At 38.7% G+C, this 22,521-nt stretch overlaps 1 protein-coding gene and 1 long non-coding RNA gene across 3 annotated transcripts in view; one reads left to right on the top strand and one right to left on the bottom strand.

The window, feature by feature from the left end:
- Positions 1-21,966, bottom strand: part of PPP3R1 (protein phosphatase 3 regulatory subunit B, alpha) — a 42,059-nt gene extending 20,093 nt beyond the window's left edge. Inside the window, exons 1-2 of one of the 2 annotated variants that reach the window (XM_083369956.1) lie at positions 21,273-21,966; positions 5,426-5,497 (exon numbers count right to left, since the gene is read on the bottom strand). In XM_083369956.1, coding sequence (XP_083226082.1) covers positions 5,426-5,497; positions 21,273-21,275 — 75 coding nt within the window. In that variant the 5' untranslated portion in view covers positions 21,276-21,966. The remainder of the gene's footprint in view (positions 1-5,425; positions 5,498-21,272) is intronic. The other variant, XM_083369957.1, reaches the window with a different exon arrangement.
- Positions 626-9,002, top strand: LOC310644765. The gene is made up of 3 exons (XR_014493378.1): positions 626-668; positions 972-1,177; positions 8,790-9,002. It is a non-coding gene; the product is annotated as an uncharacterized lncRNA (long non-coding RNA).
- Positions 21,967-22,521: the final 555 nt, after the last annotated feature.

Below are 22,521 nucleotides of genomic sequence, written 5' to 3' on the forward strand. Positions count from 1 at the left end.
CAAAAGTTTTTCTTTTGCAGTATGTCCACAAAAGGAAAGGAATTAGCCTCTGCTATTCTTTTTATTGGAATTCTTCCAGAACAAGTTGGCAATGGAGTCACGTGCATTGATAAAACTATACTACCTAGGATGCACTAAATAAATAATTCTCAGATTCTCAGTCTTCAATATTTTAAATAATTCTATCAAATAATACATTTCTCAACTAGAAAAGGGAACCCTGCCTATTTTTTCTGAGAAAAACATGCATATATCTGAGAAACAATGGACTAAACTAACATAAAATATAGCATTTTGCTTCATGCATTATATTTAAAGGTTATTGTCCAGTATTACAGTGCAGCTATAAAAAGTTCAATGTAACTCCAACTAAAGCCTTATCAATTCTACTCTGACCTGTATTTTAACACATTATCACGCATATAATGAAATCTGAAAGGGAAGGAATTGCTTCCAAATATTAAGAATCCTATCAACATAAAAGCATTTATCCATATTGATAAAGGTAAAGGTCTCCTCTGTCCAGTCATATCCGACTCTAATGATATGTACTCATCTCCATTTCTTAGCCTAGGGAGCCAGCATTGTCGAAAGACATTTCCCACGACCATGTGGCCAGCATGTCTACGCCAAAGTGCATGGAACTCTGTTACCTTCCCATCAAAGTGGTACCTATTCATTTACTCATATTTGTATGCTTTCCAACTGCTACTTGGGCATATATTCATACTGACACTTTATTATTATCATGATAAGATGACTGTTGCCAAGCACCTCATGATTATGTGATTGCCATTGGCAATCTTCTTTGCCAGTTTCCCCACTGTCAACAGGGATGCTGGCAGGGAAGGTTGCAAGCTTCTGCCGCCGGCTGAAGGATTTCTCCTCCCCTCCATGCATGGGGGGAGGAATCCTTTGTTGGTCTCTGATATTTTATATCCCTGCTTCATTTCTCCAACTCAATACAGGAGTTCCTTTTTGCACATGGAGAAGAGCTACCTCGCCTCCTTCAGCAAGTATTCCATTGTTCCATCTGCTTGAGAACCACAACTGGGAGATGAAAGTGCGCTCATTGAATGTGGGCAGTTCACTTAATGACTGCTTTGTTCTACAACCCAGATTCTGATCCCAACTGTGGCCATAAGCTGACCTGTAGCCAAGACTGTACTCTGCAAAGGTAGGGTTGATCAACCAGCAGTCTGGCTACTATATTCTGCTATATTATTAGAGCATCTGCATCATCTCCAAAGCTTTCCACATATTTCAAAATATTTAAAGCTGAAATTTTATTTAAATTAATTTAAATATTTGGATATTTTTATTTTATAATAACTTAGCATCAAGTCTTTCAGAAAAAAAAATATTAAAAATATTTCTCTTACAACAAAAGATTATTTTCTAATAAATGTTTGACCTTCAATAACATTATTATTTTCATCAATATAGTCTAAAGGTGATATTCAATATAAGAAATTTAAATGAAGATTAATACCTCTTGGACTGCGTGTTTATAAAAGTATACATCAGAGATAATAAATCAAGGCAAAGGAGATTTCAAGATTTAGGATTACAGACTAAATCAGGTCAACTTACAGCTATTAACAATATTTAAGCACTGCTGCACTGCAGTTATAATAAAAATTTACTATATTTCAGAGAAGACATACTATACATAGATTACATATTTATAAATATAATGTACCTGGCATATGCCCAGTATAACTGGGAGCTCCAACAGAATTTGAAATTCTTATTTTTTTAATGTTTCCTATTGATATTCATAGCAAACATTTTGTAAGACAAATGTATGGCTTGGGAATTTGCTCTTTACTGGCAGCTTTTTTCCAAAGTCCCTTATTCTAACTCAATACAATGCATATAAATTATTTGTAAATATCAAATAGGTAAAGGTAAAGGTTCCCCCGCACATGCGTGCTAGTCGTTTCCGACTCTAGGGGCCGGTGCTCATCTCCGTTTCAAAGCCGAAGAGCCAGTGTTTGTCCGAGGACGTCTCCATGGTCATGTGGCCGGCATGACTATTTGAAGCACTATATCAGTATCATGCATATTCAGTACTTTGGACCATTTTGTACTATTGGTAACTTTACTACTATCAATAAGTTTGCAAATATTGCTCAGTCATTACTACAAGGAAGTTTAGCAGGCAGATAGTGAGAAAAGAGAAATCACTTAAATAAATTTTCTCATGTTGTTATCTCACTGTTCGAAAGGAAGCACTGTACACTATTATGTGTTGACCATCACATAAATGGGTTGATTCTGCCCTGGGTCTTTATTCAATGACAGAACTGAGTCTCCATATAAATTCTAATCAGAACATTTCTACCACATTAGAGACGGGGCGGGAGGGGGGAGGAGGAGGAGATGACACTGCCTTCAGTAATTTTCCTATTTCCTGCAAACCCCAGGATCAATTTTCCTACTATCTCCTGAATATCCAGAATAGATTTTAGAAGTTTAAAAGGCATATTCTGCCAAGGGAGAATGGAAATGACTAGAGTCACCACTTTCATTCATCTAGTTAAATATTTCTAATAAATTAAAAACTTCCCAATAATTTCTAATAAATTAAAAACTTCCCAAACATAAAAGTGCTATGGAGACTATCACTTGATTCCAATCTACTATAAAGACAACCCAAATTCATCAGATGTTAGTCTTGTATTGAGCTTGGTTTGACCAACATGAAATTATATACAGCTGAATATTTACATAGTAATTTTATTATAAAGTGTTATTCCCAAATAATAAGCTTCAAACACTCTAATTGGGTAACTAACTTTTACATTAACCCAAATGATTAATCACTCTCATACATTCAGGTGGCAAAAGAGGCAGTCCTCACTTTAATGTCCACTCATACAGTAACCATTCAAAGTTTTGATGGTGCTGAACAAGGAGTATTTATAGTTTCCCTTACTTGCAGCCATTGCAGCGTTTGTCACATGATCATGATTTGGGTGCTGGTTTGCAATTATTTCACACCATGCTACAGTCACATGATCAATATTTCAAACCTCCACTACAGACTTTTGACAAGCAAGTCAATGGAGAAGCAAATGACCATGTGGGACACTCTGGCTGAACAGGATTTGCCTAACAATGGCAACTGGGTCTGCCACTGTAAGACAGCAGAGTCACATGATGTCATGCCACATAACCATGTTGCTTAATGATGGAGTTCCTAGTCCTAATTACCTGTAATGGCAACTTTCAAATATCAACTTTTTATTTCATGCTATTTGTGCCAAGACAGTTGCTCTGATAATTGATTAGGTTAGCTATGCATCTTCTAAAAACATGCATCAATTGCTATGATCAGCAAAAATGAACAATTACTGATTGATGGAGGTTAGAGGGAGCCAATATATTTGCATCTGTGTTATTCAATTAAATACTTTACCTATATGAATAACAGAATAATGGGAAGGGAGGTTGGAGATCTTCTAGCCCAAGCCCCTGCTCAAGCAGGAAACCCTATACCATTTCAGACAAATGGCTGTCCAGTCTCCTCTTAAAAATTTCCCCACAACTTCTGAAGGCAAGCCATTCCAATGGTTAATTGTTCTTTTAGGAATTTTCTCTTTAGTTCTAGGTTGCTTCCCTCCTTGATTAGTTTCCATCCATTGTTTCTTGTCTTGCCTTCTGGTACTTTGGAAAACAGGTTGACCCTTTCTTTGTGGCAGCCCTTCAAATATTGGAACACTATCATGTCACCCCTAATCCTTCTTTTCATTAGAATAGACATACCCAATTCCTGTAACTGTTCTTCATATGTTTTAGTCTCCAGGTCCCTAATCATCTTTGTTGCTCTTCTCTCAACTTTTTCCAAGGTCTCAACATCTTTTATTATATTGTGGTGACCAAAACTGGATCAGTATTCCACTTGTGGTCTTACTAAGGCTTTATAAAGCGCTACTAATACACGTGATCTTGATTCTATCATTCTGTTAATCGAGCGTAGGAGTGCATTGACTTTCTTGGCTGCTGCCACACATTGCTGGTTCATGTTTAAGTGAATATCCATTAGGACTGCAAGATCCCTCTCACAGTTGCTGCTATTGAGCCAGGTTTCACCTAATCTGTACCTGTACATTTGATTTTTCTTGCCTAAGGGTAGAACCTTAATTTTCTCTCCATTGAATTTCAGTTTGTTAGATAAGGCCCAGTGTTTGAGTCTGTGGAGATCCATCTGGATCTTAAGCCTATCTTCTGGGGTGTTGGCTATTCCTGCCAGCTTCGTGTTGTCTGAAGATTTGTTGAGTTCCCCTTCTAATCCCTCATCTAGATCATTTATGAAGATATTAAAGAGTACTGTACATAAAATGGAACCTTGGGATACCCCAATACTTACTTTCCTCTATGTAGATGTAGTTTCATTAAGGACTATACATTGAGTGCTGTTTGTCAGCCAGTTACAAATCCATCTAGTGGTGCTGCTGTCTACCCCACATTTTTCTAGTTTACTAAGAAGGTTGTGGTTCACCTTATAAAATGCCTTACTGAAGTCCAAGTACATTATTTCTACAGCATTTTGCTAGTCCACTAATTTAGTCACTTTGTCAAAGAATGAAATAAGAGTTGTTTGACATGATCTGTTTTTGACAAACTAACATTGGCTTCTGGTTACGACTTTGCTTATTTTTAGGGTTAGCAGATCTCTTGCTTATCTTTTCCAGGATCTTCCCAGGTATTGATGTCAGGCTAACTGGTCAGTACTTTCCTGGACCTGTTTTATTTTTTCCCCTTTTTTGAAGATGGGAACCACATCAGGTTTTTTTCCTCTGGTAGTTCCCCAGCACTCCAGGATCTTTGAAAGATATGGTTCAATGATTCCGAGATCACGTCTGTCAGCTCCTTCAGAACTCTGGGATATAATCCATCAGGTCCTGGTAATCAGGTCTAGAGCGGACAGGTGTTCTCTTACTATTTGCTTATTTTAATTTGTCTTCCTACTCTGTCCTTTATGGTTCTGTTTTTGGTAGGTTGGGCTATATTTTCTTTTTGCATGAACAATTTTTTTTAAAAAAATGATGAAAACATTAATGAGTTATAAAACTTTCTGATACTTAGCATAGGAAAAGGGCTTGCTTATAACTGTTACTTCATTTGTATTCATATCTGATTTCATATGAGAAATAGTAATATTATTTTAATAATATTTATCGCTATTCATTTGTTCTATAAAATGTTGTGCTAATATTCTAATGAAGTATGCTGGAATTTGGGACATCTAGTCTGAAGTTCCAATGCTGTGACAACTTATTGTGGAAGATTAGCTTCAGATATTCATTTTTAAAATACAAATAATAGTCCTCTTCATAAAGCAGCTGAGAGGATAAATGCAATAGATTATGTAATTAGAATAAGAGGAATAAACTACTTCTGATTTTATTTAACTCACTGAGGAATGGGTCGGCTGCTTGCTGCTGCTGGACCTGCCTGGTACTGGTGTTGGACCTGCCTGGCGTTGCTGCTGCAGATGTAATAAAGATGTTACACTTTTTTCCTCTTTATAAAATGTTATGTTTTCATATAGTAATTTATATGAATTGTGCTAACTAATAATTTATTGTGGCATGAGCTTTCTTAAATAATACTTCATCAGAGTGTCCAATGGCATTTAAATTATGAGATCATGCAAATTAAATATTACATAATTTTCCAAAGCTTTAAAAAAGACCTTTCAAAGTAAACACACTTATAATGGAAATAGCCATAACTGCCTTGCCCACATTGTCATTTTGAAATAATTATTCTTTAGTTATTCATACAACAAATGGAAGCTCTTAATTTAATTGAAGTCAAAGCCTCAAATCCTAAACTTACAGTTAGAGGCAAAGCTGCATAATAAATAGAATTTTGAAAAAAAGTAAGATTTGTTATGAACTAAATATGGAGTTTTAATTATATTACAATGGTAGCAAAAATGAAGGGAACATTTATCACACTTATGGTAAACTAGATACTTGTCATGATGAGAGAAACCTATTTCTATAATTTGTTATAATGCTGTCTCTGTGGGGTGATTTCTACAGATCTAGAAATACATATATATTTTCTAGGTACTTTCTTTGTATTTGAAATATATCAAAACATACAAAATGCAACAATGGGAAAAGAAATCTACACCTGGTTTGCAGCAAAAGAGTGCTTATATGCACTTGTCAAAATTACATGATATGTATGTATGAAGCTGAAGACTTTTTGAACAGAAAGTTCCTTTTTGGGATTATTTCATTTCAAGCGTTTTCCAAGGGTTTTAATATTTTTAAAATATGACCAAGATTATTAATGCTGAAGATATATATTTCTATACTTTTTCTTCTATTATTTGATATATCAACATTTAATATTAAATTATATTAATTTATTTGAATTATTTATATAACCACCCATCCCATGAATCTAATAGTAAGGATAAACTTGCTCACCTTTTTTTTTGCACAATCCAGATCTGATTTTCATTTTGAAGATAATTACTTTCATTTACCAAAATTGGGCGGGGGGGGGGGCGCAAACAAGATGTTCTTGCCTTAAATCAGCTACCTTAATAATCATGGTTAAGCTGTTTTGGCGACTCTCTCAGTACAGCTGCACTGAGATAATAACCACAACCTTCACCCCTCCTCTTTCTTCCTCCTTCCAAGTATCTTGTGTAGAGTGAATTTTCCATCAAAAACTTGTCCTCTAAAGACAGAATTACTCATTCTTTGAAAGGCAAATAAATGCATTATATAAAAAATTCCTAGGATGGTTGGGGGGCAATATTCAGGTTTTATTCTGGACTGTGATACTGTTACATATTCAGTATTCTGTATTTTTGCATCAATCTAATAAGGCTACTTGCTAGGAATTTGCAAGGAAGACCTCATCCGCTGTCTTGAAACCCCTTAAGTGTGGCACACAATACACACTTTGAAAAACAAAATGTTGCCTAAATTCATTCTCAGAATTTTCCAGTGTTATTGGATCAGAGTTTTGCAATGAGGACAGAAGGACATTTACATTTTTTTACATTCCACACATTAAACCAAAAGGTCCTCCTGCTGGTTAAAACCTTTAAATAATTGCTATGATTTCCCTTTACACAAGAAGTGGAGAGCTGGTTAAGAACTTTAGATCCTTGCTTCTTGTTAGTATCTCTGATCAACCCAAATATATTTCTACTCATTTAATCACTTAAGTTTTTGGGAAAACCAGCTTGAAATGTCTACATTTGCACATGAGTGTAAAGATAAGCAGGTGTAATTATTCTTAAACTGGATTTAAGAAACTAAATATCAGATTTTTCTCCTGAGAGTTATTTAGCACTACAAAAAATATCCAGATATTCTTATTGTTCCTCACCCAGTTCCTTCCTTACCCAGTTAGCTTTACTTAACAAAAAGGATTAATGTGTTACAGTGCTTATCTATGGATAATTTCAAATTAACTAAGTGATTCAGTGACTAAAATCTACAATCAATTTTGAAATCCTAAAATCATTCCATAAAATCCACAGAGCTAAGATTCATATTAAAACAAAATTAAAGCTACTTAAAAAGCAACACAATCTCTTGTAATTTAAATTCCACTCCCCTCCATGCAAAACATCCAAGCAACATCTAATCTCCCATAGGTCTAATTCCACCACTAGGTAGGAATGAAGTCTCCAGAAGAAATCCAAGGTAAGATTTACTAAAAAAAAGTAGGACCCGATACCAAAGAATTTCACCCACTACAGCTATTCAAGGACAAATCTTATATATTTACTACTGTCCAGGCTTTCTTTTCATTTATTTACTTAATGGACTACTTGAAGCTAGTTGGCTTTATTTTTAAAATACAGTTCAGTATCATTATGTAAAATAAACTCTTACCTGTTACCCCAATACAATAAAACTACTCTGCCAAAGCTCAGTAAAAGTGAAGGTGATCTGGGCCTGTGGAGAGAGGTTATTCTACAAGGACAGAGAGACCACCACAATCTCCTTGGTTTCTTCCTCATGTTTCCCAGGTAGAAAAATAGCCCTCCATCAAAATACACAGAACAGGTATTCAAATCAAAGCAGGCAGTCTTTAAAATAGCTAAGAGATAATCCACACAAGAGTTTTATAAATTAAAATTATCATTTTGAATTGTACACAGAAAACTCCTGGAAGTCAGAGCATAGTCTATAGAACCAATGCCACATGATTGAGTTGGCTATTATTTGTCAACCTGCAAACCACCACAATCTCCAACAATCTGTTTTTATGTAGCCTTGAAAGACAGTCCCAAATAAAATATGTTGCAGTAATCAGTTTTCAAATTGATAACAGCATATGTTAATGACATAAGATAATTCTACCCAAAAAAGGAGTAGCAAGTGATTTATCAGCCAAGGCCAGTGACCAAGCAGTGACTATAAGTCACATGCTCCTTGGGCAGGGGGGTGCAATCTGTTTTAAGTGAAGGAGCAGAGTTTGTGCCATTTGGTCTCTGAAAGAACAATATTTTCATTTTGCATAGGATTCAATTAGCTTGAGGACTTTTAGCAATCTCTAGCTTGGCCCAAGGTAAAGATATATAATTTAGTATCATCCTCACGATATTTTATACTAAATTGATATTGATATTAAAAACCATGATAGAAAACAAGCGCTATAGGCTTTGTAAAATAGTGCCACCTATCATTCTTGCCAATAAGAAGCAAGCCACTTTAAACAGTGCCACCAGATGACATATGGTATTATGGCATTAATAGCATAGAAATATTGGTAATTTACTGTTCTTACCATTACAGTACACAGAAGATGGCCCCTGGGACTGATAAACAGAAAGAAGTCACTGGTGGGAATTCTACCCAACAATTCTTGTCATCACTGAATTCCACAGTTTAATGAGGTATGGGAAAGAACTGCATACCAGTTTGGAAAAAATCTTCAAATATCACTTGAAATGAATTATATCCATAAAGAATCTTTAATGACTCCCCATCTTGAGGAGATCACAGATGCTGATGAGCAGCTTATTATCCAGATAATGAACTAATCATGAAAAAGGATCAATAAATCATAATTTCCACTTTCAGACCACAACCCAAATGCTCAAATTAAACACCAGAATGGATTTGGCCTTTTATTTTCTGCGGCAGCCCCATGATTGCTATGAAAGGCGTAAATTTCTTTCACAGATATCATCCAAAGACATGGACACCAAAATCCACCTGTATCAAATACTAGGAAGAATCCAACACCATTCCTGCAGAGTCCAGTAACTAAAGAAAGGACTGTGCTGGGCAGCACATCTACAGAATCCCTAGTTGTCTCTACAACTCAGAGGCAATCATACTCGGTTATCTGAAAACAAAGGCCCCTAGTCACGATCAATGTCTTACACAATCATTGCAGTCACAAAAATCTTCAGGAATTGCATCTGAAGTATCCAAACCCTGAAGCACAAATATCAAACAGGGTATCAAGACCCCATAGCAAGATACAAGGAAACAAAAATTATACAAACCTTAGTAAAGACCTCAATGACGTGTTAGAATGCAAGGATTTAGGGTAAAGTACAGAACCTTGGAAAGATTCTTCCAGCTCTCGTTTATTAGTGACTACATTAAGACAGAGTTTCTTTCTTTTCCCCACGCTTGTTTCAGGCAGGGTTGAGCTGTCTTTAAAGTAAGCTACAAACTTTTTTCTTATTTCGATTATTTACATCTAGCATTCCATCCAGTAGTTTCCCAACATCCCCACAATCTCTCACACAAAACAACATTGCTGCCTTGTCCTACCATGTTTCAATACTGCATGCCAAGTCCATATTCTCACTGAAAATAAGGTCATGGGTGAGAATGTTTTTATTACATAAAGAGTGCTACCCCACAACAGTAATCTGAGACCAAGGCACCTCCCAAACCCAAGATACACATATTCAGACAGAAACTACCAACCCAATTAACTCTATCGTACCTTTCTCTATCCATCAATGTACCTTCATGGTCTCTAAGAAAAAACTTTAGAAACCCCCAACTCTGTGTCCCCTTGTCATTTAAACCACAAGCCACTATTACTCCAGGCCGGTTATCTTTCTATCCTAAACTTCCCTACCTTCAGCCTCTGATCTCCAACTTTTTATCACTATCAAGGCCACCCCACATGGGGGAAAAATCTTCCCTCTTAGGTTCTAATTTCCCTAAACTCCCAACAGCAAATATCCACAAAATACAACAATCACCAATGACTATAAGCTTTAGTCTCCATACCTCTACTTCATAAACATCTTGAACTATACCCTTTCTTGATGACATCTTCTCTCAATCCAGCTATGTTAGACAACTTGCACCCAGTCTCCAACATTTTTTCCACTTGGGATAATATTGGAACATCAGATGCAGATAAATCTCACAGTTGCTCCAATGTAGGGTTCTATAAGATGCAATTCTCTCCCCATGTTATTTAGTTTCTATGTAAAAGTGCTGGGAGTGCTGGGGAATGTAAAAGTAAATTAAATTTTTATTTCACCACATATCACAAGTATGTTTTATCAAAATAAAAACATATCAAATCAATATTGCGATCAGAGGGCAATATAAGGGGGGTGAAGAATAATCATTAGGAAGATTATATAATAGGTGAATATAAATATATTATATACAATATAAAGTTAAAAATATAAAGCATATTGATATAAAAGGTGGAAATGTGGAAATCTGAAAGAAATGTGAAAGGTAAAATACATGTGCATGTGTGTGCACTGACCCCACACACACATATATATGAAAAGTATAATAGATATAACACAATCAAAAGAAGGATGAAAATATCAGAAGTCTACAGGAGATTATCTATGTATATAAAATGTGACAGTATATAACTAACTAACCTGTGCACTGAGTCTAATTTATCAAATTCTGAACCCTATTGCACAGAATCTAGCAATGCTGAGTCAGGGTTACCATTTCAAAAGAATAGAGAAGGGCAAAATGTTCCATTTATCCTAAATATATATGTAGTAATGCTGGAATGAGGTCAATGCAAGTGTCTATAGTAGGAGCACTGGAGAGGCACATGCTCCATTTTTTCTATATGTTTAAAGTCACAGGAGTATTGCCCTACTGGACAAAGTACACAGTCTTCCTGTAATTATTCTGAAGAATGGCTGAGGAGAAGGAATATGCCAGAGTTAAGCCCTTCTGTGTATAGGGACTTCCAGCTTAAATATGCTCAATACCCAATACACTGGGTAAAAAAAGCTTGTGGGCTAGGCCAAGTCAGTCTAATGTTCTACATCTGTCACATGCTGTTTGATAAGCATTTTGTTCTCATTATAACCTTTAAAAAGAAGAGTATGAGATTTCAGTTGCCACTGCCTGTTTGTTTCCACATACAATGGTAGTCACCAATAAGTTAGTGGGGCAATACCCAAAAAAAAGAAAATGCTATAATGTGTGCCTATAATTAAGCATGGCCTAGCCTTCATTTCCACAAAGCCTATCTCCTGTTGCGGGTTGGCATTAGAGGCACGAAGGGACTCGAAGAGTGGCTCTTAGGAATTTGGATAGAAGAAAAGTCTAGTGGTGCAAAGTTGGACAAGGGAGCCTACTGGCATCAGAGAAGCTATACCAATGGCTTGATTTTACCACAATTGAGCCCAAAATTTCTATTGCTAAGTGAGGCAGTTGTTAAGTGGATTTTGCCCCTTTTTACGACGTTGCTTGTTATAGTTGTTAAGTGAATCACTGCAGTTGCTAAGTTAGCAACATGGTTGTTAAATGACTCTGGCTTCCCCATTGATTTTGCTTGTCAAAAAGTCACAAAAGGTGATCATATGACTCTGGGACAATGCAACTGTCGTAAATATGAACCAATTGTAAAGCATCTGAATTTTGACCACATGATCATGGGGATGCTGCAACAGTTTTAAGTTTGAATGGTCATAAGTCACTTTTTTCAGCCCAGTTGTAACTTTGAACAGTCACTAAATGAAGTCTTGTAAGTCGAGGGCTACCTGTAATTTGAGAGAAAGGTATATAATGAATACCTTTAAGGTATATAAGGTATATAAGGTCAACCTCCCTCAATCCAGTGCGCTCCCACAGAGTGGGCCTCCTCAGGGTGCCTCCGATCAGAGAATGTCGATTGGTGGCCCCCAGGGGGAAGGCGTTCTCTGTGGGCGCGCCAGACCTATGGAACCGCTTGCCGGTTGAGCTCCGGACGGCCCCCAACCTTCGCTCCTTCCGGCGCAATTTAAAAACCTATCTATTTGAACAATCCAGCCTGGTCTGATGGGTTTGGGGTTTGGATTTGGTTTTAACATTGTTTTAATTATTGTTTTATATTGGGCATAATTATTTAATCTTTTTTAACTTTTGTATGTATATTTTGATATTTATTGCCCTGAGTCCTTCGGGAGAAGGGCAGTATAAAAATTTAATAAATATAAATATAATATATATAATGAATACCTTTATTTAAAGATAGCAGGCAAAGATGATGCTTATTCAGCAATATGGCATCTACAGAGTTTTATATTGCTTGCAGGGTGAAGAACCATCTTTTAAGACTTGAAACAGGAAACCAGCTTAATCTATGTCCCAGGAATGGTCCTTGGATCTTTTGGCAAAAGCTATTAGTTTGGTTTTCTTATTATTGACTTCCAGCTGAACTTGTTTGCAATAATGCTAGAGTCCTCAATTCTGTTTTAAGACCAATAGGCATTCTTGAAAGTATTACTGATTCATTTGCATAGAGCTCAAATGTGTCTTCCAGCACATTTGGCAGAATGAAAATCTGTATTATAGAGATGAATATAGAAGTTAAGCAGGAGTGAGCCAATATGAGTGAAATATTTTCTTATTACAGATAGTCCTTGATTTACAACTGCTCACTTAGTGGCCATCTGAAGTTACAATGGTATGAAAAAGGTACTTTTCAAAGTGTTGATGGCCAATGTCCCCCGTCCAGCCTTTATTCATATAACTGCATTTGGATGCTTGGCAAGTCTTTGACCCACATTTACAGCCATTTCCAGCGGTCACATAGCCATGATTTTATAGCATTTTCATCCGTATTTTCTTCCATTCTGGCAAAAAGTGCTCCATAGCAAAAAATGGGTTTGCTTAACAACCGCAGACTTCACTTAATGACCGTGTTTGCCGCAAAAAAGGTTGTAAAATTGGGTCTGGTCACATGATGACCTGCTTTATGACCGTCATGACTTACAACCAAAATTGTGAGCTCATTTACATTTGTAAATCAAGGAAGACCTTTATTAACATTCTTTACACACTGAAATAACAGAATAACTTTTTTTCCTTTCTGATATAATCTATTTGTATTATATACTTAGAAGATGGCATAGCTTCCCACTATGGGGACAAAGAGACCCTTTGATTCACAAATTTAGTTTTCAGAACACAAAATGCTGTGGGTCTACAATTCAATAAAACACATTTTTGGAGATATTTAAATGTGAAACAACTTGTTCCCACATATAAGAATCACTGCCTTCCTACCTAGTTTGCCAGAAGAGATGAAAACCTGGCTCTGGAAAAGAGCATTTGGGGAATATTAGGTTTTCGTTTATGAGCTACTTTTGATAATGGTTGCTACTATTAATTGATATTGTTACTGCATTGGGTTGATGTGTTTAATGTTTATTTCTGTTGTAATGCTTAAAGACATTTTGAAGCAAAGCAAATTAATATTTATATTTCAAAGCACAACTTAGAATTTATAAAGCAGCAGCAAAAAATGGACTAAATGCCACAGGGAATTCACAGCCATGATTTTTCATAACCTACAAATATCTTATATATCACAAAAAATGATGCTGATTTGGACAAGTGAAATAAAGCAAAACCATTCCCTCCCTAATTACCTATATGGGGAAGTGAAAAGCATTATTTCATAATTCTGCACTAACAACCTCACTAAATATCCAGTCATGTATGTATATTTTACTCCATTTAACTCTACATAAAGGAGTTGTCCCTTTTAAAGCTAGCCTAGCTATCTCCAGTACTAAAATGAAGAGTGCATACTTTAATGAAATGGTGTCTAGTTTCAACATTTAAAACAATTATTTAGAAAATTTATTAGATGGATTCCAAGGGCAGCCAACCAACTCAATTGTATAGTAGCAACACAAGGAATAAATGCAGGCTGTATCCTTAATCCAATTTTATGTAAGTTGTCACACAATACATCAATAATGGCAATTTTCACCCATCAAACTATCTGACAGATCGCTTTCAGTTTTCCTGTGTCCTGACAACATGGTTATTTTATCTGTGACAGGAATGCAATGACTCCTTTGATCCTTTGCTCAGTATTGTGAAAAAAGAAAAACAGATGTTAAACCCTCCTCCCCCAATTTCTGGCCTTTAACAAAAGATCTAAAATTCATAATTGATTATTATATGGGATTCAACTGAAGCCTTACAGTAACCTAACAGCAAGTGAGAGGGTATAGTCCAGGTTCTTTTAAGATTGGTTGTGCAAGCCTCTAGATGGGTATTTAACCCAGCTTTAATACTAGAACTAGGAATTACAAGGACAGAAGCCAGGATTTGGATTATTATTTTTAATTACTGCCTAAACCTCTCTTTAACCCAACCGGGCTGACATCTCTCATTAACAGAAGTAACTTTCAGTCTACCTAGAACACGGGTGTCAAACTTGATTGTCAAGTGACGTATCATGACTTTTTTGCCTTTATGGAGTCAGGGTGGGCATGGCCTCTGCATGACGCATATGGCCTGCGGGCCGTCAGTTTGACACCCCTCACCTAGAATATATCCATTAAAGAAAAACTGCCAGCCTATGGCTTCCCTAGTGAGGCAATACAAAGGATATGATACGACCAAACGAAAAGATTGTTGTATTTATTTATTAAACAAATTTATATGGTCCCCCAACTCACACATGGTGACTCCAGGCATTTCACAATATTAAAATATCACAATGTAAAATGCCTTAATCCTCCCACCTGCCCCAGTGATGGTGACCATTCACACCAGCCACTTGATCAGCTTTGAATCAACCAGGGGTCTCCAGGCCTGCTGACACAACCACATCTTCAGGGCCTTGTAGAAAAGTAACAAGGTGGTGGCTAATGTTAATTCCAGGGGAATGATATTCCAAAGGAAAGAACTGCTACAGAGAAGGCCCTCTTCTTTGGTCCCACAAGATGCACCTCCCTAATAGATGAAACCCAAAACATATGTTGCCTACCTGCTTTGGTTGGCTGGGTAGACATAACTGAGGAAAAGTAGTTTTTCAAATAACCTGGCCCCAAGTCATTTAGGGATTTAAAGATAATAAGCACCACCCTGACTTGCACCTAGAAGCAGATCAGTAACCAAAGCAGCTTCTGCAAAATTATATTTTTTAGAGATCAATAAATCTCAACTATTCTGCCTTCTGCATTTTAAGCCAATTGGAGCTTCCAGTTACTTCCAGATACTTTTCAACCCCATAAAGAGTACATGGAAATACTCCAAATTGTAGGTGACTCAGGTAGGTGACTGTGAAGAGAGCACATTGGTTAAGAAATGGGTGTAACTAGAATATACCTTGCAATTGCAAAAACACTCATGACTATATTGACAGGAGTCACAAGTCCAGACATATTGCGTACCAGATTTGTCTAGTGGTAATTACTACAACCACACCAACTTTGCTAATTCTCCAAGAAACCCTGAACTCAATGCCACTCCATCTTGCCAAGGTTCAGTTTTAGCCTGTTGATCCCCATCTAGGCCTCAACACACTCCATGCACCACAAAAAGGCAGTCATGGCATGGCTTAACTCACCACAAGCAGAGATGTACAACTATAATCAGCATACTCATGATATCTTATCATCTTACCCAGTGGTTTCAGGTAGAAATTAAACAGAAGCAGAGAAAGCACTGATATCTGCAGAACCCTGTATAGCAGGAGCTGAGGGCCCAACCTCTCACTCCCAATTAACGAATGAAAATGGCCCCAGAGGAAGGAAGTGAACCAGGCAATGAAATGCACACACTTCCAAACCCCCCCCCCATTCTAGAAGGATACCATAGTTTATAGCATTAAAACTGTTGAGAGATCAAGCAGAGCAGGGACAGGTGCACTAACCCATTCTACTCCCTTCAAACATCATTGAAAAGCACAACCAATGTCATTTCTTTCACATATCTAGGTTTGAATAACAACTGAAAAGGGTGCAAGTAATCAGTTTCCTCCAGGATCCTCTGGGGCTACAGCATGATCACCTACTGAACAACAAGATGGATGGATGAATGGATGAACGGATAGATATAGAAAATCCTTACATTTGTACAGAAAGGGAAAGACGTTAGAACATAAAAAAGTCCTTTGAAATATAAAATATTGATGGTAGTTGAACCTAGAAAGCAGTGAATTCCAGCTTTTATATACATTTTTGCAGCGAGGCAAAAGTTGAGTAGCTATGATTTTACACACACACACACACACGTTAATACTTTTGCTGCAGATCACTCACTACTGGTAGAAAGCTCCTACAGATATATGAAAATAGTTCCTTATTCCATTATTATACACACAATATGAAATCACAGCTGCCAGTTCTTTAGCTGACGTTGGCCTTCATTCATACCAAGTTCTTCCAAAAAATCTAGGATGTTGTAATGTATTGGCAGATCATATGTGTGGATGATCTTTTGTAATTTACAGATGAAATGTTGGTCAATATGCAGATTTTTAAGTGTCATCTAAGACTTTTTGGTATGGCACCTGGAATGCCAAAAACCACTAGAGTGGCCAATTTATGACCTAATTTTTTAACAATTTTTCAGATCTTGATATTTTGTGATCTTCTCCAGTTATTATTCCATTATTATATTAAGAATATTTTAATAAATTTAAGATAATTTTATAACTTATAACTTATAGTGGAATGAATTTTTAAAACCTTTCTACAGAATCAGCCAAACTATTAGAGTTGACCCAATTCCTTTTGAATGACAGCTGTGGAATTGTTATGTACAGGAAAAAAGGGAAGAGTAGTAGAATCTCCAGGAAATGTTTACATATTTTAAATTATAATTGAATGTATTTCCTTACTGTGAAGCATTTGGCATCTTAAAACAATTTAAGTACAAATTTTCTAAACTAGAAAGTAAGGGCAATGGAGAATGAAGAATCAGTTTCTTACTATTAATTATATCAGAGAAAAGTATCTAGAAAGCAACATTCTAGCCATGCTACATACAAGGCAATCCCAGTATGTGTGTTTTCCATGAGAAGAATATCTGGATACATACAAAATACTGTATGAATGATAGGAACATATGGTGTCCTGGCAACAGAAACAAACTTTGAAAAATCAAATTGTGCAGCAAATGAACATATTCTTTTAACTAACACACACAGAGATTTTAAAAAAGATTACCTAGAAAGTCACTAAATATGCAACTAAATAACACCCACGCACCTAAACAGAGAAAAATACAATTTGATCTTTTTGCAGTTACTGAAGATAGTCCTAGGCCAAAGTCATAAATCCATATGTTGTTTTAACTATTTAGTCCTATTTGACTGTTGGTGACTTTATAGGCAAGTGCTGTTCATGCCACCCTGTCAAGCACAGCTTCTTTCAATTGTTGGATGTTCAACTTTGTATCAGATTTGATGTTATCAAGCCAGCATGTTCTTTGCTTTGCCCCTTCTTGTTCCACTAACCATTCCTAGAATCATTGCCTTCTCCAATTAATTTGTATGCGTGACATGGCCAAAGTAAATCAGGCATAAACTTATGATTTTAGCTTTTAGTGATGTGTCTGGCTTTATATGATTTAACATCTCTTTGTTAGTTACTCTGGCTGACCATGGTATATGCATAACTTTTAGTTCTATTCCAGGCCTCCATTCACTGAGGAGTATTGAAAAAGGGTATATTACCATAAAATACCTAGCATTTTTAAGTTCTAAATAATAGCAGCAATCATCCCTTTCTATGGCATAGCAAATGGCTTTAAGATCCTGTTAAAACATTCTGTAAAATACAATACCTTGAATGTGCTTATGCCTCTAAATAGCCTAATAAATACATAAATAAGTTAACTTACTTCCATGTTTGCTAGAAAAATTCATGGCAAACAAAAACTTTATCCTGGGTTCTTAACTCTTATGTAGACTGACACTATCAAAATAAAATCAAAGCAACTGGAATTCTACTGCATGTAGGATAAATCTTAGAATTCAGGTATTTTTCAATAAAGAGCTTGCTCAAGAGACATTTATAGACAAATATGTCTAAAATGACATCCTCTGATTTTACAAGTCTGTGATTTTTTTTCACTTTACCTGCACTCTCCAACATATATTTCTAATATACAACAAACCCATCTACCACTGCAACCTTTATATTCATTATTATTCCTCAAAATGTTGGTTTATAAATGGAATTTCACCATTTTAAGAAAGCAGAAAAAAGATTTGGGAATCTTTTTAAAAGATAATACATGAAACAGCTAAGATACAATAAGAAAAGTCATACTATATACATACTATATATGAACAAAGCTAACAGGAGTTTTTGAAAAAGGGAACTGATTCTTGGTAATAGCAGCAAACAGGAAACACCCCTAGTGTTAAAATAAAATACTACAGGAGCAGTATCATTTATTTGCAGCAAGCAGTACAATTTAATTGCCATGACTTACAGCTAAGATATTGTATTCTACTTTATCATTTTTATCCACTATATTATAATAAAATTTAGTTGCTCCAAATTTTGTATTTCAGATTCAACATAATCCAACTCAATACACAAAATGTTATCTAGTATGTTTTCCACAACAGTTTGTTTATTGCTGCATTCAAACTTGAGCAATAAGGTTTGAAAATTAAACTACAACAAAGACATATTTAGGACTGAAAAATAATCCATTGTGGAAATTATACTATAAAGACAACTTGGTCTGAAAATCTATTTAATCTAGAAAAATATAAGTTTTAAGAAAAACTAGGGTGACTTGATTGCTGGTACCCTCAGAAAGTAAACAAAGCAAATAAAGAAACAAGCATGCTAAGAGATAGCACAAGAAATCTGGACACACTGAGAACAGGAGAGAAGTGGGGGGGGGGGGCTGAGAAAGAGAGAGAGAAATCCCAGGACAATTATTACTATAAGTTTGATAAGATACAATAGCAAAACAGCATGTGCTGTGTGGAAGTTTAGGCAGAATAAGCCACTTGGTATAACTGTACAATACAGAGATATCTAGAATGGATATAAACAGTTTAAATAGCTATTGAACAAGATGCTATGCACACATATCTGAGTTCTGTTTAACACTGGATTTACTTTGAAAATTATACTCTAGTTAGACCAATATCTATAATTTCCAAAGAACTCCCCCCCATTTTATGTGTGTGTTTATACATACATACACATACCCACATAAGTGCATGATGTATATACAAAAATGGTGTAACTATGTTCAGTACGGCTCACTGCACACAAAGATGTGCATGGGCTGCAATTTCTATCTATCTGATGAAGGAGATTTTAGTCCATCTCAAGAAGAAAGCTTATGCCATAATAAATATAAAACTTGATAATGCAGTTTTAGAAGGCTCCTTTTTGACCCAACAAACTCTCCCTCTTGAATAACTTATTAAACAACCTTCTTACTACAGTCAAGGTAATTAAAAAGGTACTCCCCAAAGAAACGCCCCTTCCTAGCCATTCAAAGTAGTTTTATGGTTTAAACGCAGCCAACAATTCTCAGCAGGCATCCATGACAGAAGTTTCTCCACAGAGGTGGCAAGACTGTTCTGAGGCACACAGAATTGGGTAAAAGCTGAATAAGAATAACTAACTCATGGGGAAGTAGAAGAAAAGTAGTTCTTAGTAGGTAGCAGGAGTACAAAGTAAAAAAAGAAAAGAAAGGAAAAAAATACGGGAGGGCGCAAGAGGAGCTGCGTGGGACGAAGCGAAATTCGCACGATTTTATTTTATTTTTTTTCTCTCTTCTCCCTCACACGGAGCTGAGGAGGAGGAGTTCAGAACAGAAAGAAGTACGCTTGCAGGAATGCAGGTGGGAAAAGCCGACATTTCGTGCGCGCGAAAGGAGCGTTAAGCAGCGCATTTGCTTTGCTGGGGTGGGGCACTGCAGGGAAGAGGTCACCAATGGGTGAAGGGAACTACCGGAAAGGCGGGGGAAGCCTCAGCGGGGAGAGAAAATGCATGCGGTCCCCGGGGGAGGGAGGGCTGCTGCGGGGAAAGTCGAGCGCCTCCGAAGGGAGCGGGGAGCGGGGACCAGGCGAAAAGGACGTCACCACGCCAATGGGGAACTATGGGAAAGGGGGCTGTTAGGCCTGGGAGAGGAGAAGGAGGAGGAGGAGAGGAAACCCCTGGCGCAGAGGGTCTTGGCGCTGTGTGAAGGCCTGACACGAGAGGAGGAGGAGGAGAGGAAACCCCTGGCGCAGAGGGTCTTGGCGCTGTGTGAAGGCCTGACACGAGAGGAGGAGGAGGAGAGGAAACCCCTGGCGCAGAGGGTCTTGGCGCTGTGTGAAGGCCTGACACGAAAGGAGGAGGAGGAGGAGGAGAGGAAACCCCTGGCGCAGAGGGTCTTGGCGCTGTGTGAAGGCCTGACACGAAAGGAGGAGGAGGAGGAGAGGAAACCCCTGGCGCAGAGGGTCTTGGCGCTGTGTGAAGGCCTGACACGAGAGGAGGAGGAGGAGAGGAAACCCCTGGCGCAGAGGGTCTTGGCGCTGTGTGAAGGCCTGACACGAGAGGAGGAGGAGGAGAGGAAACCCCTGGCGCAGAGGGTCTTGGCGCTGTGTGAAGGCCTGACACGAAAGGAGGAGGAGGAGGAGGAGAGGAAACCCCTGGCGCAGAGGGTCTTGGCGCTGTGTGAAGGCCTGACACGAGAGGAGGAGGAGGAGAGGAAACCCCTGGCGCAGAGGGTCTTGGCGCTGTGTGAAGGCCTGACACGAGAGGAGGAGGAGGAGAGGAAACCCCTGGCGCAGAGGGTCTTGGCGCTGTGTGAAGGCCTGACACGAAAGGAGGAGGAGGAGGAGGAGAGGAAACCCCTGGCGCAGAGGGTCTTGGCGCTGTGTGAAGGCCTGACACGAAAGGAGGAGGAGAGCAGCGCCTGCCGTTCCCGCTGGCGGAAAAGACGAGGCGGGGGAGGACCTCCCTTTTCTTTAATAAAAGAGAAGCCCGCCTTCGTCCTCATCCCTTTGTAATATTCCGCCGAGGCCCGAAGAAGATGGACGCGGAGAGAGACCCGGCGGCCCCTTACCATGGTGGCGGGAGGGTTGTCGAGGGCTCGCCCGCAGCTAAATCCGCCGCCGAGTAGCAGCCGCCTCCTCTTCTCCTCTCGCTGCCGCCGCCGCTGCCGCTGCTACCGCAGCGCACGACTGTTTCCTTCCTCGCCCGCCTCGCCTCTCCTTCCTGTCTCCCTCGCGGCTCTCCCTCAGCCCAAGTCTGACGCCTGGGCTCGCGCTCGGCTGTTATTTGCTGCAAGGCCGGAGCGGCTCGTGGCGGTTCCCGACGGTTTCACTGCTGCAGTGGCTCGCGCTGACCCGCAACCTGGAGAAGGGGGGAGGGGGGAAGGGGAGGGGGGAGAAAAAAAAAAGAGAAGGAGGCGGAGACGAGACGAAGGAGCGAAGACGCGAACGGAGCAAAGCAACAACAAAGGGGAGGTGCTCCCAACATCCGGGCAACTCCGCCTCCCAAGAGCAGGGGACCCGCTTGGACATACGCCGAAGGGGGCGAGAGGGAACGTGCGTGTGACGTCACACGGGCGAGAAGAAGACTGAGGGAAAAAAGAAGGCGGGGGTGGAGTTTAGACGGCGCAGAAAATGGAAGTGGCGCTGCAGGCGAGGCTGGTGTCCGTTAGGCTGCCCGGGAGGAAGCCATGTGGAGAAGTCCTGCTTTCGCTGCAGCCCATTTTCTGAAGCAGCACAAAATATGATGAGACAAAGGAGGCTGTAGCTCCTCAAGCTTGTAAGCCGCCCTGAGTCTTCGGAGAAGGGCGGGATATAAATGTAATAAAAATAAAATAAATGGCGGGAGGATTGGGGGAGAGAGGCGGCGTGGTGTCTGCTGCCGCAGTAATACCGTAACCGGCTCAAAGGCACTTCAGCCGACTTCCTGCTTCTCTTAAATCCGGACTCCATCTCGGGTCACTCTTCGGGGGGGGGGGATGCTAGTATAAGTAACCCTCCATTTTACTGCGATGAAATATACTTGAAGAACAAAGAAGACTTTCTGGCCAATCTTTAGGAGCTTGAAAAAGCCTGTACGGAAAGCAAGCTTAGCTCTCCTTAGAAGATCATATAGGAGCTGTGACTAGGGGGCCTTTCGCCCAGGTTTGCCTGGTGCGCCAGTTGTGGCCCTATCTGGACCGGGATGCCTTGAGTACAGTCACTCATGTGTTCGTGACCTCTCGTATAGACTATTGCAATGCTCTCTATATGGGGCTGCCCTTGAGGACCACTCGGAGGCTTCAGCTGGTGCAGAATGCAGCCGCGCGAGTTGTGATGGGG

Source organism: Vipera ursinii, assembly GCF_947247035.1.
Source record: "Vipera ursinii genome assembly, chromosome: 1".
Taxonomy (NCBI): Eukaryota; Metazoa; Chordata; class Lepidosauria; order Squamata; family Viperidae; genus Vipera; species Vipera ursinii.